Source organism: Haemaphysalis longicornis, unplaced genomic scaffold (genome assembly GCF_048455015.1).
Source record: "Haemaphysalis longicornis isolate Haplotype H1 unplaced genomic scaffold, Haemaphysalis longicornis Haplotype H1 scaffold_9, whole genome shotgun sequence".
NCBI classification, from domain to species: domain Eukaryota; kingdom Metazoa; phylum Arthropoda; class Arachnida; order Ixodida; family Ixodidae; genus Haemaphysalis; species Haemaphysalis longicornis.
This window is the reverse complement of record NW_027526460.1, coordinates 138617859-138635760: the sequence shown is the minus strand read 5'-3', so window position 1 is coordinate 138635760 and position 17902 is coordinate 138617859. Positions and strand designations below refer to the sequence as shown.

Below are 17902 nucleotides of genomic sequence, written 5' to 3'. Positions count from 1 at the left end.
ATCTCTCTGCCGAAGTTACAGACCCAGAGGTCAACGCACGCGCACCATCTGTTTCTCAGCTAGTTTGTCGTTGCTGTAGTAATTTAGAAGCAGGTTAAGTCCAAAAAATCCCGCATCACATTCACAGTTGAAGCTCGTTATAACGAACACTGATATAGCGAATTATCGGCTATAGCGGACTAAATACAAACTTTGGTTGGTCACGCTTCGTTTAAATGCCACCTATTTTTATAAAAAAAAGTGAAACTGTGACAGCCGCACGCACTATCGGATATAACGAAGAAATATTTGACCAGTAGGCTGACGAGGTACTTTGAAAGACTCCCGGCTTCTCCGAAATTGCAGAAGCAGAGGTGTTCTCTTTGTTCGTGGACACTGTGGGAAACTTCATCCTACTCAGTGCTGTGAATGGCCACCAGACAAAGAGATCACGTCCTTCCTCGAAAAAATAGAAACGCAGGCCTGTTTCGTGAAATGAACTGTGTTCTCTTGTAATTTCCCGGCTCATGTTCTGGTTAATTGAGCTCGAAATGCCGCAAAGAGAAACGCGAGCTACCTCGTTTATAGAGGGGTCGAAGGTTAAAATGCGCATTTTTGTATCGATGAAGGACTTTTGCCGAAGCCAGATTACCATTTGGTTTGAACTGATTTTTAGCTCTACTGTTACAACGAGTATCGGATGTAACGAACTAAATTACTGTCTTGATACTATACTTCATTGAAACAAGGTTCGACTGTGTGCGGCGCAGTTTTGCGCAAAGAAACAGCTGGCTACACTGATGAAGCGCGTGGGCAATTTTCATTGTCGTTCTTAGAGGAGCCACGAACACAAAACTCAAGTTTGTGCTATTCGAAAGATTTCTTGTTTTATAGTGCCCCCCCAGCGCTTGTTCTAATGCAAATGATGTTTTGTTCACTGAGAAATTAATTAATTTAAGTTAAAATTTTGATTTTCTCGCTGAATCGTGCGTTTTCGTCGTCTGCAATGACATCACAGGGCCTTGTTTACCGTTAGTGAACCAAGATGGCGCCACCACACCGCGGCAAGCCGTTTTCTGTCCTTGGTCTGTTTGTGAACGTATTTGTACCTGGCTTGTTTTGTTCACTGAGACTATCGTTTCGTGAAACATGGTGCTTGCTCGACAAATACGACCACGTAAGACATCGTCGCTTGCGTCAACCGGCCAGTGTCGTATGAGACAACCCCAAGCCCCGCAGTGCTGTGCAGCTAAACCAAGCATGGTGCGCGCAGTAACAACAGCAGTATGCATCAGTACTTCTATGTTTACGTGTGCTTTCGCAACTTCCACTGTTTGTCCCACCATTCTTGGGGCTTTAAAAAGAATGTGCCCTAAATTTAAGCGCAAATAGCTCGTTCGGCAAGCTCATAAGCTTTGCCTAATTTGCGTTTCCTTTTGCCACCCTCCGCCAATCGCAGAGCTGGCTGGTATGACCTAAGTTCTGTTGCGGGAAATGAGCTAGTGGGTTGCATGGCCATTTCCTTTTTTCCTAATTATGTAGCTAATTTGAGTGAAATTTACGTTAAAAGTGGTGTAAGTATGATTCTGACGAGGCATTCTTTTGAATGAACCAAACTTGTGTCATCTCTTCATGGCTCCTTTAAGTTGTACTCGAGTGTGGTCGTGCAAGTAGTTTGTATGGGCCAGCACACTCGCACACTGTGGTGGTCTTCCTGCCTGTCGTTACAGGTCTGTGTGCGAGATTGCCAAGCAGACCTTCCCCTCCAATGTGGAGTGCCGGACAGCTCACTCGCTGGCCTTCCGGGCTGTGGGCTTCCGGTGAGTGCTGTCTCCTTTTCAACGGGTCTGCCTGGACCATACATGGTCGTCCGAGCAGCCATGCATTAATGGGACACTAAAGGGTGGAAACAGGTTGGCCTGCATCGATAGATTAAGGCGCCAGGTATCCAAGTTCACCATTCTCGCAACTCGCGGCTGTTTAAGGCGGCAGAAAATGCCAGTAACGTGAAAACAGGTGCCAACGCCGTGCACCCTTCCGGGTACTACGGTTTGTGACGTCACAATATTCGCGCACGGCGAGGGCTCACTGGAGAAGAATCTATAAAGGTTTTTCCTAAAATAAACGGTTCCGAAGTGGTTGAGCGCGGGAAATAAATGTAAAGCAAAGCCTTCCACGAGCTGACGTAATTTGAAAAACACAGACAACAGATTTCATACACTGGGCCTCCTCGATTATCAGTCCCGGATCGTCCGCGGACTGCCCGAGACGCGATCCGGCGCTCGATTTTCCCATGTATTCCTATGGGGCTCCCGGTCCAAACGCAGTCCTCGGACTGCCCGCGGACCGTCCAGGACTGGTAAATCGAGGATGCCCACTGCGAGACAGGCTGCTTCCCTCGTGTTTGTCAGCCATCATTCTTTCAGTTTCGTTTTAAAAAAGCATTGTTGTGCACTTAGCGAAGTCAGTAACCTACCATGGTGAACGCCCAAGCCTCTGCGAGCAATATTTCTGGCTGGAAGCGGCGAAGGGACAAGATGCACTGCAGGTGTTTAGGCGACCCGACCCATCTGAGCTTCTAATCCGTTCTCTGCGCGCGGATGTTGCTATTGGTAAGGTGTGCCCACGCCCGGTTCGAACCTTATCACTCGAGAAAGGTTAGGGCACGGACCAAGATGTTTAGGGTACTTACTGGTGGGGTTATCCGACCAATCCGTACCTGTGTACCGCCGCTCACTGCGAGCCGCCGTTGATAAATAGTTTCGTACATCTTGTGCACATAGCTCTACCCTTGTTATGTTAGGGCCGGATAAAGCCACTCTGAAGTTCGGCCATTCGGCCACGAAGACTACTCGGGACAGCTGCGTGAAGTGAGTGTGCATCTCACGCCAGGTCGGCGCGCCACGCGAGAGAAGAGAATGTGAGATGGATGCGATCGCCAGACGAGCTAGGATGACGGCTGTTGCCGACTCAAGGCTGCCACTATTGCGCGATATTTGAAACGGGGCTTGTCGCTGCTGCGTTCGCGGCCGGCGGGAAGTCTGGGTGTCTGGCGTAGACAGGCACAACGGCCGCTGGAGCGGTGACAAATACTAAAAGTGAAAGCCGGCCTCCTCGTTCAAACCAACGTTCTCGGTGGTCGGCCATAGCTTGGTGATGTAAAAGCTACTGTTGCCAGCCCGCACCGGTGCCTCACTCCTATTTTGTGACGCGAATCCTACGTGAAGAAAAAATGAATAGGAAGCGGAAGAGAGAGAAATGCCAGCTTTCTTTGTGGATTTCTCAGGAATCGTTGCTCGTCGAGCAAAAGCTGAGAGTGCTACGAAACGTATGATCGTTCAGTTAAAACAAAATTTCATTCAGCCTTTGGTGTCCCTTTAATGGCACAGCAGAGCACAGTACGAGCCTGGTTGTTTGCAGGCAATGCACGGATAGTTGGTGGTCACCATTGCACAGAGCTCTGGGTTTTGGTCGCATTGCTGTGTCAGTTTAGTAGTTGCCCCTACCAGCAAGCACAACACACCGCTTAGCATGTGTCGAAATGATCATGCAGTATATTGTCACAAAGCAAAGGTCAACACAAGGTCCTTTGTCTAAACAGGATTTACCGGAGTGAATCTGTGCCCTGTAATAAACTGTAGGAGAAAACAATGGTTGGGAAGGCAGTCAAGAGACTGATGTGCACAGCAAATTGCCTATTGGGTCTAGAACATTGTTGATCATACGTGAACAGTCCAGGTTAGTGATGACAAGGTAACAAACACCCTTGCTCTACCAGCCAAGACTGCCAAGCATGGCATGCAACAGACATGCCAGACATGGCATGCAACATGGCATGCACTCAGCTTGAAGCACCGGATGTAGCCAGGCACTGGTGAGGAAACAAACAATACATAGTCCATGGCATTACCCTCTTCCCCCCCCTTCTAAGAGTGCATAGACCCGATGCTAAAATAAGGCGGTTATTCAAACAATAGGAAGTCCATCATTTGGCATAGTAAGGCTTGAGGCCAACCCCATGGATGACTTCAGGCCACATGCATCCTTGTGATGTCCTGTAGTCACCATCGGGGACAACCTCATAGACAGGTTGGCCAGCACATCATTGAATTCCATATACTCCCCATAGTCCCCATGTATCGAAAACTGGTTCACAGTTGGCCCCCCTGCATTGGAGGCCAGCAGGGGCAAGCATGGAGCGAGTTTACTAGCCTGCCATCTGTTGACAGAAATTTGAAGTTACACTCAAGCAATTGAGGCTGCTGCTGTAAGTCACAAAATAAAAACCAGGGAAAAATAAGTAGCACCTAATTTAATGTTTTTTGATTAGAAAGGTAAGCTTTATTTTATGAACTTGTGTTACTAAGTGCCATATTTGCACGATTGTAGGTCGACCCTTTTTTTCATGTTTGACAATCCAGTGTTGGGGGGGGGTCGACTTGGAATCGAAATTAAACTTTGTGCCGCTTGTAACAGCAAGAGAACTGAGAAATCAAGGGGTGCTACGAGCTGAGGAAAGCATAACACCCTCATTTCTATGGTTACAGTCAAAGCGTAGTGTTTACCATTGCGTACATTCTGGCGTCAAAAAAGGTGATGCCGACTTTGGAAGTTGGCGTTCCCGATCTCTGCCGTTTGTTCACCGTACCTAGAGTGGCTAACCTTCCACCAGCGCGTTCGGAAGTGTACTGAACAATGTGATATGATTGTGGCTGCATTAGTGCTGTGCATTGAATCAAGGGATTCGGTAATACTCATTTTGTTTATTAGAGACGAATAAACCGCTTCTTGAGTACGAGTAATGTACTCATGAATCAAAGGAAATCGCGAGCGGCCGCTTCTGTCAGCGGCCATGTTGTCGGTTTTGATATTGCGCGGCAGTGGCCGCTGCCGGTAGCTTCGATGGTTGTCATCTCACAGCGAATGTGTTCTCATGATTGGGAATAACGTTTCCCGCTCAACCCACAGCGCGTGGTTATTCCACGTGCTTAATCAAACGCTTTTCTTTTTTAGCATCTACTGCACGCGTCACGAGTGCACGGCTCTTGTGGGAGTATTGATCACATTGATGGAAGAGCCGCATTATGGGGGTTGCTGATAGTTCACGGAAGAGCTTCTCTTTGTGATACGATTTTCTAGGCGGTCGCATTGCCGTGTGCTTGTGTCACTTCTGTGCTGTGCTGAATCGTCCGTCTGTCATGAGTGCCCTGGGCCCGAAGAACTCTCTCGGCGCTCATTCACAGCGTTCAAACAGGCTGCTTTCTGCGCTCGCTTTTTTTTTTTTTTTTTTTTTTTTTTTTTTTTTTTTTTGAGAGCGAAATGCGATTTTGGGGGGGTCGACCTACATTTGAGTCAACTTACAATCGTGTAAATACGGTAAACATTCAGCAAAGGTCAGTTTTCATCCCATAGGTGTTGCCCCGCAGCTTCAGTGAGCGAGCAAGGGGTGCTTGCACGGCCCGGATTCAGAAGCGGAGGTTCTCAACTATCGTATTTTAGTACCCTGCATTGGAACTGAGCAGAAGTGAGCCGTGGACGGTGGTGTTAATTGTAATAAGCGTTAATATTCAGAAGAAACAGGGTGGGAACAAGGATTGAACCTTGAAGGACGCCAGAGTCCGTTAAAATTGTTCATGTAGCTTTGTACTTGAATTTTATGACTAAACCGTTGCCAACTAAATCGTACCACCTCACCAACACAACGCTGTGGTTAGGTGAGATGAGTGGTCGTAATTGCTCCCACCCCCCCCCCATTTGCAGGTACCAGAAGAAGCTAACAGCCAATTTGCGAGTGCTGGACGTGGTCAAGCTGCTGACAGAGCAGGAGCAGCTGTCGCAGATGCCGCGTTTGCGCCTGGCCCGGCTGGTACTGAGCACTGTGGAGAGCTTCCTGGCCTCGAAGGACGCCGAGATGAGCACAGCGCATGTGCCCTACCACGTGGTAGTGGACAACCGCGAGGATGGCGAGGTCCTTGCCGTGCGCAACTCCGACCGGAATGTGCGTGAACATTGTTGCTGTTGCCATGGGATCATCTCACGTTCGTGAACAAGTTTGTGCGCATGTTAAGGGGGGACACTGGTCTTAAAACAGCTTCTTTTAATTTTCAAGTAAACTCTGTGAAACTTGTTAGCCTTGCTGCTTTTTTTTCACTGATTTCAAATATGCCACTATTTTTTCAATTGTTCTATTAGTTCCCAAGATAATTAAAGATAATTAGTCATTTTTAGAGGAACAATAGACAAAACAGTGTTGGTCATAAAACTGTTATCTTTACATTTTCGAATACTATGAACCCTGGTGAGTGCAATAAGAGAATGGGTTTCTTGATGCATTGCTTGGAACTAGTTTTACAGCTCATTAAACCTTGGTGGCACCAGTGGCAAGGAACCATTTCGAGCACCCATTTCAAACACCAAAGTTTAATGAGCCGTAAAATTAGCTCCAAGCGATTAACCAAAAAATTGCTTTGATTACTGCATTCCCGAGGGTTCATAAGTAATGGAACATGTAAAGATTACAGTTCTGTGACTAGCACTGTTTTGTCGGTTGTTCCTCTAAAAATGGCTAATAATCTCTCATTATCTTGGTAACTAATTAATTGACTTATTCAAAAAATAGTGGCATATTTGAAATCAGTGGAGAAAAAAGCAGCAAGACTGGCAAGTTTCACAAATTTTACGGAGAAATTGAAGGAAATAGTTTTACGGGCCATGTCTCCTCGGAAGTACGTCTGCAGGCCGACTTTATAGCGCAGTATCGTGGGGCACGACTGTTGTTCGGAGCCATGCACTGCAGCTCTACAAGGGCTGGTTGTGGCAGCCGTTTAAATAGGGAAGTGTGCAAGGGAAGTATTTGGGCTCATTTGGCCATGTCAAGGAAACAAAACAGCACTCATAATGGGATGGCGGAAGCCTGTAACCTCTTTGTGTATGTGTGGGCGTAGCCTCTTCCTTCAGTCTAGAGCACTGTTTTGTTTACTTAGCAAAGTGTGGCCATTCCTGCATTGAGTTCCTGCAGTTTTGCCCTCCCACTTTATTGCAAACATTGAATGGGTTTACAGCCTCACTGTGTATGTAATTATGAAGCTGTGCTGGATCATCTGTTCACTGCGTCTGCTTCATGTTCCTGTGCATGCTCAACGTGCACCTGAACGCCTACACAGTCGAACCCGGATGTATCGAACTCCAAGGGGATTGCAAAATAGTTTGACATCGATAATTAGAAATATAAATATGCCTATATGCCTATCTTAAAGGGACCCTGCAACACTCTGAGCAGTGCAAGTAAACCTGCGTGACGTTTAGATTACATTGCCAGGAATACCTAAGCCAAATGTTACACGTGCACGTGAAGCGGTGAGCGCGCAAATCACTGTGACAGATGCAGAAAAACCAACCGCACTCTCATCAGTTGTCCTCATTATGCATCCCTGGCATGACCTAAGGCGATGTCATTGCAGCCATGGCTGTCCTATTGGCTGTCGCTGGTCAACTTCGCGGCTTATTTCTCGCATTTTCAGTGAGGATCCGCCGTCGTCGGCGCTGTGTGCCAACCTGTTCTATGCCTCAATCTCATGCACAGTTTTGGCGTTTCTTTTGCGTTTTTGAGTGGGTGTGGAGTTTGACTAACGAACTCAATACTCCCCTTTCAACCAGACCACTCAAGAACAAACGTTTATTGCTTCAGAAACGCCCTACCAGCCTGAATGCACGCTTATGGCTGCCTGCTTTTCTGTGGCACCAGACCAGAAATAGACCGCTCCACGTTGTGGAGAAAAGGAAAAAACTCCCTGGCCTGTGATATATCAAAGGCCGCGAAAGAGAACGCCGCGAGCCGCCCCCCTATTTGGGAAAGAGCACGCAGCTTTCGTCACGTTGTTCGCAGTCAAGTTGAGAGGGAACAGTTAAGCATGATTTCTCATTGCGCATAGATTTGGTGATTTTCGTCATTCTTGCGGGAGGAGATTGCAGGGACAATAGACTTTAACCCAAAATACATTCCGAGTAAGTGCTGCAGGGTCCCTTTAAGATTATCTGATAACTGCTCACATCACTTTGAGCTTTCCGAGATTGGGACAAGCACTACCTCATCGATTTGTTCCTCAAAGCATGGAGAATTGAAACCACAGTGTGATGACCACCGCACTTTACTTATCATGAAATATCTCTGTGAGCTTCGCTTGCTTCTTCTTCTGCATCATAAATTTAACCCAATTGTCTTCAAGGTTACTATGAGTAAGTCAAGCATCGCCCACTGTGCCAAAAGAACGGCGAATCTGAACACTGACGCAATCTCGACTGCAGTAGGCAGTTGGGAACGTTGTCAGGGCCACTTCAGCATCGGTGATGCCCGCCATGGCCTGCACATCGTCATTAGCACTTACAAACTCATGTGCCGTTGTGTCATTCAGAATGGCGCACAGGAATGCTGACAGCTCTCCAAATTCACTCTCGAGGCACTCAGCGCTGTCGTCTTCAATATCAAAACCGTCTGGAACCCCGCAACAAAGCCGATTTTCACACAACACTTTCTGGAAAGGTCTGGCCATGGCCGTGTTGAATTCGCCTTTACGTCAATTTTGATGTACAGTATCGTGCTCAAAAATGCTGCGAGAAATTTCGAATACCTACCTCTGCAATTGACATCTTTTCACCCGCCAGTACCCATCGAATGATGTCCGTTTTCATAGCTAAATCTGAATTCTCTTTTTCTTTTCCTTTTTTTTTTCAACCATGGCTCTGAAATGCGTGCTGCGGACAAAACAAACGTGCACCACGTCGCATCGGTCCTCCTGTGCAAGCTAGCACTGGTAACCGCTCAAGCACGCAGACAAATCCCAGAAACCAAGCGCTTCCGGTTCCCGTCGGTTTCCCTCCTCCTTTATTGCCTTTCGCTGCTAACCATGGCTCGCAATCACTCCCTGCATTCTCGCTACCGTGTGGCTGTCCCCATGGTAACGTGCAAGGAGGTGTTGAAGGCCATCGAAGTGCCCACGACATCGCCTGCCGGAGGTCATCATCATCATTGCCTCCAGCCCATCAGGAGAATCGCACTTGCAGGGGCAATTGCGCCATGGCGTTTGATATATCGAATGTGCCCATGACCAGGAGTTTGATACACGCATACAACAGCGCTTTGCTTTTGCATGGGATTTCGAAGGGGATGCTCAGACTGTTCGATATGGACAATAATTTGATAGATTTGCGTTCACTATATCCGGGTCCGACTGTACATTATCTATTCATGAGTCTTTTTTACATGAAAAAAAAAAACGGTCACAGTACTGCGGAAAGTTTTACGAAAGTACTATGCGGCTTCTCTTCAAAAGGGAATTTTCGCCAAAATGGTCTTGGGAGAACATTGAAAAGTCGGATAATTTGGACAAAGTGATCTTGACGACAGCCATTGTAGAGTCTTCTTGTGGTGGGGTTAGCCCAAATGCTCAGACGTCATGCTGCACGACACGAGTGATCACTTGTGCGGTCTGCCAAATGAGGCCCAGTGTCTGGTTGGTCCTCTGTGGTCGCAACGAGTGAGCCACGAGCTGCCCAATGCAGGTGATATGCGAGATCGCGCAGCGCCTGTGGAGGCGCATGTGCAACTCGGGGGACGCGGAGGCCCGCATGACCCACGATGGCTACCTGAAGCTGTTCCAGCTGCGGAAGCCCCGGCTGGGCGCCTACGACGCCATCTTTGTGGACGAGGCACAGGACTGCAACCCAGGTTTGTAGGGGGAACATGGGGTACGGGTTGGTGTCTGTAGAGGGCGCGACGATGTCCAGGCTTTTACCCTTGCAGCCATGCTGTCGCTGGTGCTGTCGCAGCCGTGTGCCAAGCTGCTGGTGGGGGACCCCAACCAGCAGATCTATGCCTTCCGGGGGGCCATTGATGCCCTCTCCACGGTGCCTTCCACGCACACCTTCAGCCTCACACAGGTGCCATACTCGTCCCAACACCTGCTCCAACTTTCCCCCGCTTTCCTCCCTGCTGTAGGGCTTGCTGTGTTGTGCGGCCTTACAACGCAGTTCACTGCCTTCATTTACAGTTCACTGCGTTCGTTTAGTGCTGTGTGAGATGCCCGGTGTGCAGTGTCCCTTAGGGTGTCCGCTTATTGCGTGGATCATTTGGTGCGAACAGTAAGGGCAGCAGTACGGGTCCTTGAAGCACTCCTAGAGACAGGGTGTTCCCACTATTTGTGGCGGGTGCTCGTCACTCTTGGGCTTAATAATGCGGTCACCTACTCAAACGACAATTTGATGCACCTGTCAGTTGTCAGTGGCGTTGAGTGCGGTTTGTCCTGCAAAGTACCCCGTCTGCTTTTTGGCACGCCATAACAACTTTCTAGCCCAGCGTCACCGGGGCATTGCACAGTGCGGGGGAAGTGGCAAGGGACATGAGACACCAGCGATGGTGGTGACACCATGAATCTGTGGGTGCGGGTTAGTTGAGTAATGTGGGTTCGCAAGCAGACGACTTTCGACGTAATTTTGTAGGTGCGAGGATTATGCAAGAAAAAAATTCAAGTTGTGGCAGCTCACATTAGGGGTGCGAGCATTACGTGAGCGCGAGCATTATGCGAGTAAATACAGTATCTCCTCGGTGAACACTGTCTAGATAAGAAAGCCTAGCTGTCTACGGACGTAGTCTCGACGTCATTGGTTTTCTGATGAAATGATATGCAACATTTGATCTTTGTTTTCGTTTTACACGTAATTTTCCAACTTTGCACATCGCTTGATTAGAAAACCAAGGGTATGTCTGTGGGCAGCTGGGCTTTCTTATCTAGAGTGCATTGACCAGAACAGCTTAAGCAGGGGTGGGACAGCTGGTTCAGATTTGGGAGCAGTTTCTGGAGCAGCAAAATCTTGATTTTGGAGCAGAAGAACCTTGGTTTGGAGCGGATGGTTGGCGTTTATAATATCACCGTAGAGCCTTAAAAATCAAAGTTTCGGCAACTCAGGGGAAAAGTGCACTCTTCAGTAGGTTTTGAACGTACATATCAACACTGAAACAGCCTTTCAATAAGGTTTTTTCTTCCAGAGTATCACACGGCGCGAACTGTGTTGAAGAATGGCAATGATGATAGTAATAAAGAGGCCGTTGCACGGGAATGGGGGCACGGGCAACGAGGAGAACAATGTTGCAGTCACTTGCCAGACTTTACGATCCCCTCGGCTTTGTAACCCCATATTCAGTGCGTGCCAAGCTTATCTTCCAAGATTTGTGGAAGCTTAACCACCCTTGGGATGGACTCTTGCCGCCGGCGCAACTCACTGCCTGGAACTCCTGGTGCAGCGAGATCCCTGATATAGAGGGAATTCGACTGCCACGACAGGTGTGCATCAGGAACGGCGATCGCAGGGATGCCATGGAGTTGCATTTTTTCGCCGATGCTAGTCCCAGAGCATATGGAACAGCTGTGTACGTTCGCTACCCCTCAGATCATGGGAATTCGTATGAAACGAACCTCCTCATGAGCAAGAGCCGCATAGCACCCATCAAGAGTATGACCCTTCCACGACTTGAGTTGGTGGCATGTCTCGTCGCAGCGAGGCTGTCTAACTATCTGCGGCAGGTTCCGTGTTGGGCCACCGCGAAACTGTACTTCTGGACGGACGCCCAGATTGCTCTCTCGTGGATTTCCGCGGCACCTAGTCGATGGCCGCCTTTCATCCGAAACCGCGTCGAAGAGGTACAGCGGCTGACGGAGGGTCACCCTTGGCAACACTGCCGAAGCAAGGACAACCCTGCTGACCTTCTCACACGCGGTTTACCAGCATCCGCTCTCAGAAATTCTCAACTTTGGTGGTGCGGGCCGCCTTGGCTTGCTTTGCCGGAAGAGTTATGGCCAGTGGAACATTTCGAAATCTTAGGCAAGAGCAATGAGGGGCAAGCCGTTCCAAACGCTGCCTGTGCAATCGGCAGCGCGCATCCTGAGCCTTTGCTTCAAATTAATACCGGTACAGTAAATACGCCCGATTGCTCCGGGTAACTGCCTGGGTTCGCCGCTTCATCAACAATGCGACCACAGCCAGACAGTCGACAGCCGGGCCACTGACGACTGAAGAGTTGGCCCAAGCAGAGAACTATTGGATTCGCCATGTTCAGAGAGAAGCTTTTTCTGAGGAGCTGGAGGCGTTGGCAAGTAACCAACCCAGTAGGGCGACAACCCGCCTATCGCTGCTTCGCCCATTCATCGACGAAGATGGGCTTATCCGCGTCGGGGGCCGCCTGCAAGAACTGCAGTCCCCGATGAACGTCCGTCATCCAGTTGTTTTGCCGAACAGAGGGGACTTCACGCGTCTCGTAATAGCAGCCACGCATGAGTGGTTGATCCACTCCGGTGTAGATCTAACACTCTGTGAGCTTCGGGAGAACTTTTGGATATTGAAGGGCCGTCAGGTTGTGAAAAGTGCTTGCCTGCCATGCCGCCGACGTAGGCTAAAGGCCGAAACAGCGCCTGTCGCCCCTCTGCCCCGAGATCGGATTACCGAAGCTGACCCCTTTTCCGTGGTTGGCATTGACTTCTGCGGACCCTTATACTGCCAGTCGTCGCACCCGGAATATGGGAAGGCTTACATCGTCGTGTTCTCTTGCGCCGTCACTCGGGCCATCCACCTGGAGCTCTCATCTGGTATGACAGCATCAAGGTTTCTGCTGGCTCTGAGACGCTTTATATCCCGGCGTGGAGTTCCAACAACGATTTACTCCGACAACGCTCTTACATTCCACCACTGCGCCAGGTCTCTCCACACCATGTCTGAGGCCGCGGTCCTCGACTTCTGCAGCGGCCGCCGAATTCAGTGGAAGTTTAGCGTCGAAAGGGCACCGTGGTGGGGCGGATGGTGGAAACGGCTCATAAGGATCACTAAAGAAATGCTCCGGAGGGCTCTTGGACGTAGTCGACTGTCCCCGGAAGAGATCGAGACGGTTCTCTGCGAAGTAGAGGCGGCCATCAACAGCCGTCCGTTGACGCCGTTAGCAGCAGATGCTGAAGAGCTCTCCCCTCTGACCCCGGCTCACTTCCTAACTGGCAGGCGCACTACCTCTTTGCCACAGAGGCTGGGACTGAACGAGCCGACGTCCGCCAGCGGAGAGATACAACGTCGAGCACGACATCGACGGGCAATCATGGCGCACCTGTGGCGCCGTTGGCGCCGAGAATACCTGCTTCTTTTGCGATCTGCACACGAAGCTGCATCGCCACCCGGGCCCGAGGTGCGGATTGGCGACGTTGTGGTCATCCAAGACGACGCCTCATCCCCAATGCTGTGGAAGCTAGGCCGAGTGTTGGAAACTTTTCCAGGCCGCGACGGGGTCGTACGGTCGTGTCGTCTGCGCGTCTCATCCGGACAAGAAATCAGGCGTCCAGTTCAGCGCCTTTATATTCTTGAGGCTAACCCGCCAAGGCCATCAGAATCGGCGGCGGGGGAGGGTGTTGAAGAATGGCAATGATGATAGTAATAAAGAGGCCGTTGCACGGGAATGGGGGCACGGGCCCAGCTCGCGCCTCCCGCTCGGGCAGTTCTGTGTGACGAGCCCATCGAACGGGCGACCGGCTGTCGGGCTCCTTTCTTACGTCGCGATCCGCGACAAACTGCACTACCTTTATACAAAGCATTTTTTCAGTTATTAGAGTGCATTTTTAGAGTTATACGGCATGGAGTTTTGTTGAAAATAGTAAAACTAAGCAATCGAAGGCACTTTTACTATCGTGAATACCGACATTATTATTTTTGTAATCCCAGACTCGGCTTTACGTTCTAGTGCAGAGCCACGTCAAAAGTTGCGCAAAACGAGGTGACAGTCGTCGCACCCCACCAGCCCTCCCATTTCAATTCCCAAGGTGCGCATTCACTACGATCGTAATTTGAGTAACGTTGGTATGTTTAGCCACATACCTCCCTTTTGGCACTAAATTTCAGATAGAAGAACCATTATTACTAGGGTGCAATAATAGCCCGTCCCGCTATCGGACACTGCTCGAACATTTTGCGGCGATGTGGCCTGCGCCGCCGCTTCTGCAGGGTCGATGGTCCCATTCCAGCCGCTCGCAAGCTCGCTGTCAAAGGCAGCTATAGCTCAGCATTTTATAACACCGCAATGAGTGCGAAATTTCTCTTCAAGCGCGCACCGCGCCTCACACTCAAGGCCGAAAAGCGGTGAATTCGCGGGCACCACGTTGTTTTTCATGAACTCCCGTCTTTCGAGTCGTGCAACTCCCCGCAACAGATCAAACAACTAAATGAAAACCCAGCCACTCCCATAAGCAAAACCACGGTAGAAGTCAGCGAAGAGTACTCTGCCTGAACCATGAGCAACTGCTTTGCCCGGCGGCTATGTTTTGCAGTCTTCACCACACCAAGATGGCGGCGCCCAGTAAAGTCGTTCCAGAGATACGGTGCTCCGAAAAATTACGTTTTTTCATCAACTTGCACAAGTAGATTGCCGCCTCAGTACACATCAGTATTTTTTTCTACAGGACTTTGCAATGGTTTTCGATGAAAAAACTTTAAAAACTCGCATCATATAACATTTGCAACCCGACATTCTGACTTTCGAAAACATTATCTCAAGGCCAATTTTGTGGGGTTTTTTTTTTGAATGATCAATCTATTAAACCTTTACAAACAGCATCACCTTGGAGGTGCTAGAAAAGTATACCGTCAGGCAGCATTTGCCCCACTGAAACTCTTGGGAGCGTTAAAATCCTTGGCTCTCAGACCGTTTTGGAGCAGTTTGGCGCAATTTTCTAAATTTTCAAGCTTTCGGAGCAGCCTGGCGCAGGAAAATGAATTTGTATCAGAACTGTGCAATATGCGCAGCGGTCTCACCCCTGCTTAAGCTGCTTAATTAAGCACAACCACACTATCGAGACGCCAAAAGAGAAAAGCCCAAGGGCAAAGTTTGCCCAATGCCCAGCAGATAGGAGGCGCTCCCCAAAAGTACCTTTCTCTGTCCACTTAGCCACATGTCACTGTGGCAGTGTGGGAGAGTCGTTCACCTTTAGCAGAAACTGTCCATTTGCGTCTTTGAACTTTGAAATACTTTGCAAATACTTCGAGAAAGTTTCCTAATCCGATATTATGGTATTCGCTTCGATTTTTGAAGTTTTAAAACATTGACACACCAAGGAAATTTTTTTTTTAATGTCAGAATATCGTTGGGCTTGTTTGAGACTATGCGTTATCATTACTTGTTTTTTTAATAATCACCGTGTTTCCCTACCCTGAAAACTTTTATAGCTCATCGCTGATAATTGCACACGGCACTAACTCGTAAAAAAAATGGTGGAACATGGATGTACACACATTGCTCGTCGCAAATGCTGTAATTGCAGGCATTGTTCTGCCTGCCACGGTGGCTCAGTGGCTAAGGCGTTGTGCTGCTGAGCACGAGGTCACGGGTTCGATTCCCGGCCACGGCGGCCACTTTTCTGATGGAGGCGAAAAGCGAAAACGCCCGTGTGTACGAGATTTCGGCGCACGTTAAAGATCCCCAGGCAGTCAAAATTAATCCGGAGCCCTCCACTACGGCGTGCCTGATTGCCTGCGTTGCGTCGGTGCTTTGAACCCTACAGGCAATCAATCACCAAGCAGGCATTGCTCTAAATGTGCAAATACAGGACACATCATTTATATATCTATATGTTCAAGTAGCACTGTATACTCTGCTTCTGTGAACAGCCTTCATCAATTTACAAAGAGTAAACAGTGTTTTTTGCTTCATACTTCATAAAATTTGAATGAAAATTGCACTGTGCTTCTCATTGAGGATCTGGTTTGTATACAGGGCAAAACTATCTTACTAAAAGGCACGCATTTGGATGGCAGCAAGGAAATGAAAGAGAGATGTTTGTCAATTATATGAGGGAATTTTTTTGAACCATGTTTGTATGTTAGGTTGAACTGCGTACACATTGAAGAATTTAAAAACGTGTGTGTGCTTGACTCTTGCATTTCGCACTGGGAAGCCAAAGGCTCACCATGCAACTGGAAATGTATTTAAGGTGAAATCCCACCATGGAGATAACAAATTGTCGCAAGTGAAAAAATATGGCTGACGATTGCTATACTCTCTAATGCGAAACTTGGTGTGCATTGTGAACTGTAGTCTTCTCAGTCAAGGTGCCTAGCTACTGCGTCTCAGGAAGTGGTCACGGGATTGGCGGATGCTCTGCGGTGCACGCTACTATGCCGCTATCTCATATAGTGTCACCGCTGCCGAGGATGTTGTCGTTATAAATCGCGTTTGAACCTCCCGCACAAATGTCACGTGGTTCAGATGAGCCACACAGTGAGGAGGACGCCAGAGGGCGGACGTACGGGCAGCACACAGTACGTACTGGACTTCTGTGGTGCAGACTCAGCATACTGCCCTCACACTTTCGCCATACTTTGATCCTCCGCTTTCCTGCGAGCTCATCTTTGGTGGCCTCTTCTTTGACTCTGTTACCTCAAAGCGCATCACCGCAGGGGAGCATCTTGTTCCATTTCAGCATGCTGCCCTCCCCCTTACACTTCTGCCACACTTTCCTCTTCTGTTTTTCTTCTGCCTTCGGTGCTGCCTTCGTTTGCTCGGTTACGAGGCCAGTGGCGCTGTAAAACCGCTGTAGCAAACGCGAAAAGGGGCCAAGCAGACAAAACACAACTTTGGTTCAACCGTTAGAATCGTACTGACACACTTTTAACGCTCACTTCACTCAGATAAGCTATAGTATAAGTAGGAAAAAAGGGAATGGCCATGCGACCCACTAGCTCATTTCCCGCAACCGAACCTATTATGTCATATGCGACAGCTCTGCAATTGGCTGAGTCTGGCAACAGCAAACGGCAATTAGCAGGGCTTATAAGCTTGCCGAATGAGCTATTTGCGCTTAAATGTAATGCTTATTCATTTTGCAGCAGTAAGAATGGTGGGGTATACAAGGAAAGTTACGAAAATACACGTAAACATAGGAGTACCGATGCGCGCTGCTGTTGGGGCTGGGCGCATTATGCTTGTTTTAGCTGCAGAGCACTCCGCCGCTTTGGAGTTGTCTTACACGACACTGGGTGTTTGGAGTAAGCGACGTTGTCTTACATGACCCTGTTTGTTGAGGATACACCCCATGTTTCACAACACGATTACCTTCTACAGTAAAAAAACAAGCCAGGTGGAAATTGGTCAAAAACAAAGCAACGGTGGACAGCGGTCCATGGATGAGTACGGTAGCGCCATTTGGGAGGACTGACGGCAAGCGAGGCTGCACAGCCCAATAAAGCACTGGAAGTTCGTTTGAATACGCTCACTTGTGACTTCATGGCAGACCTCATGAAGGCACACGATTTGGCGGAAGAATCAAAATTTTGACCTAAACTGAATAATTTCTCAGTGAATACAGCATCATTTGCTGCCGGAGGACAAGAGCTGGGGGCAGTATAAAACACGAAATCTTTCGAATAAAAGAAACTTGTATTTTGCCTGCACGGCTCCTTTAAGTGCTGAGCACGAAAAGCGTGCAGAAACGGGGAGAGCTACGGAAGCATTTTCTACCTCCTAGCTTGGACACCTGGTTTTTGACGTCACGAGGGGCGTCTGTCACCATATCGCTTGCCAACAGCAAGGGGTCAATTTGTTACATTTGAAAGAGCAAGCTAAAATCTGGTAAGCGCTGGGAGAAGAGCTTTCTTTCAGAACTGGAAAATTGAGGACTTCACACCATTTCGGGTCCCCTTTAATGACCTTACGTTTCTCACGTCAAGAAGTCTTCAAGTGGACAAAATGGATATGTCAGCTTTCTTTGTGTAGTGCTAGTAGCATTCTGCAATCTTGACATCTGAAGAAACTACGTGAACACAAGTCTGCAATACCAAAATCCGTAATGTCTGCTTTAAGCACTCGGGCGAAGTTAATACATGGCAGCTTGGTGTCTGTTGGGGC

The 17902-nt window shown here is 48.7% G+C and overlaps 1 protein-coding gene across 1 annotated transcript in view; it reads left to right on the top strand.

Moving 5' to 3' along the window:
* LOC144153047 (F-box DNA helicase 1-like) overlaps positions 1-17902 on the top strand; it is a 94061-nt gene that overhangs the window by 37271 nt on the left and 38888 nt on the right. Inside the window, exons 9-12 of the mRNA XM_077684682.1 lie at positions 1710-1799; positions 5740-5977; positions 9538-9703; positions 9779-9915. Of these exons, the coding sequence (XP_077540808.1) occupies positions 1710-1799; positions 5740-5977; positions 9538-9703; positions 9779-9915 (631 nt within the window). The remainder of the gene's footprint in view (positions 1-1709; positions 1800-5739; positions 5978-9537; positions 9704-9778; positions 9916-17902) is intronic.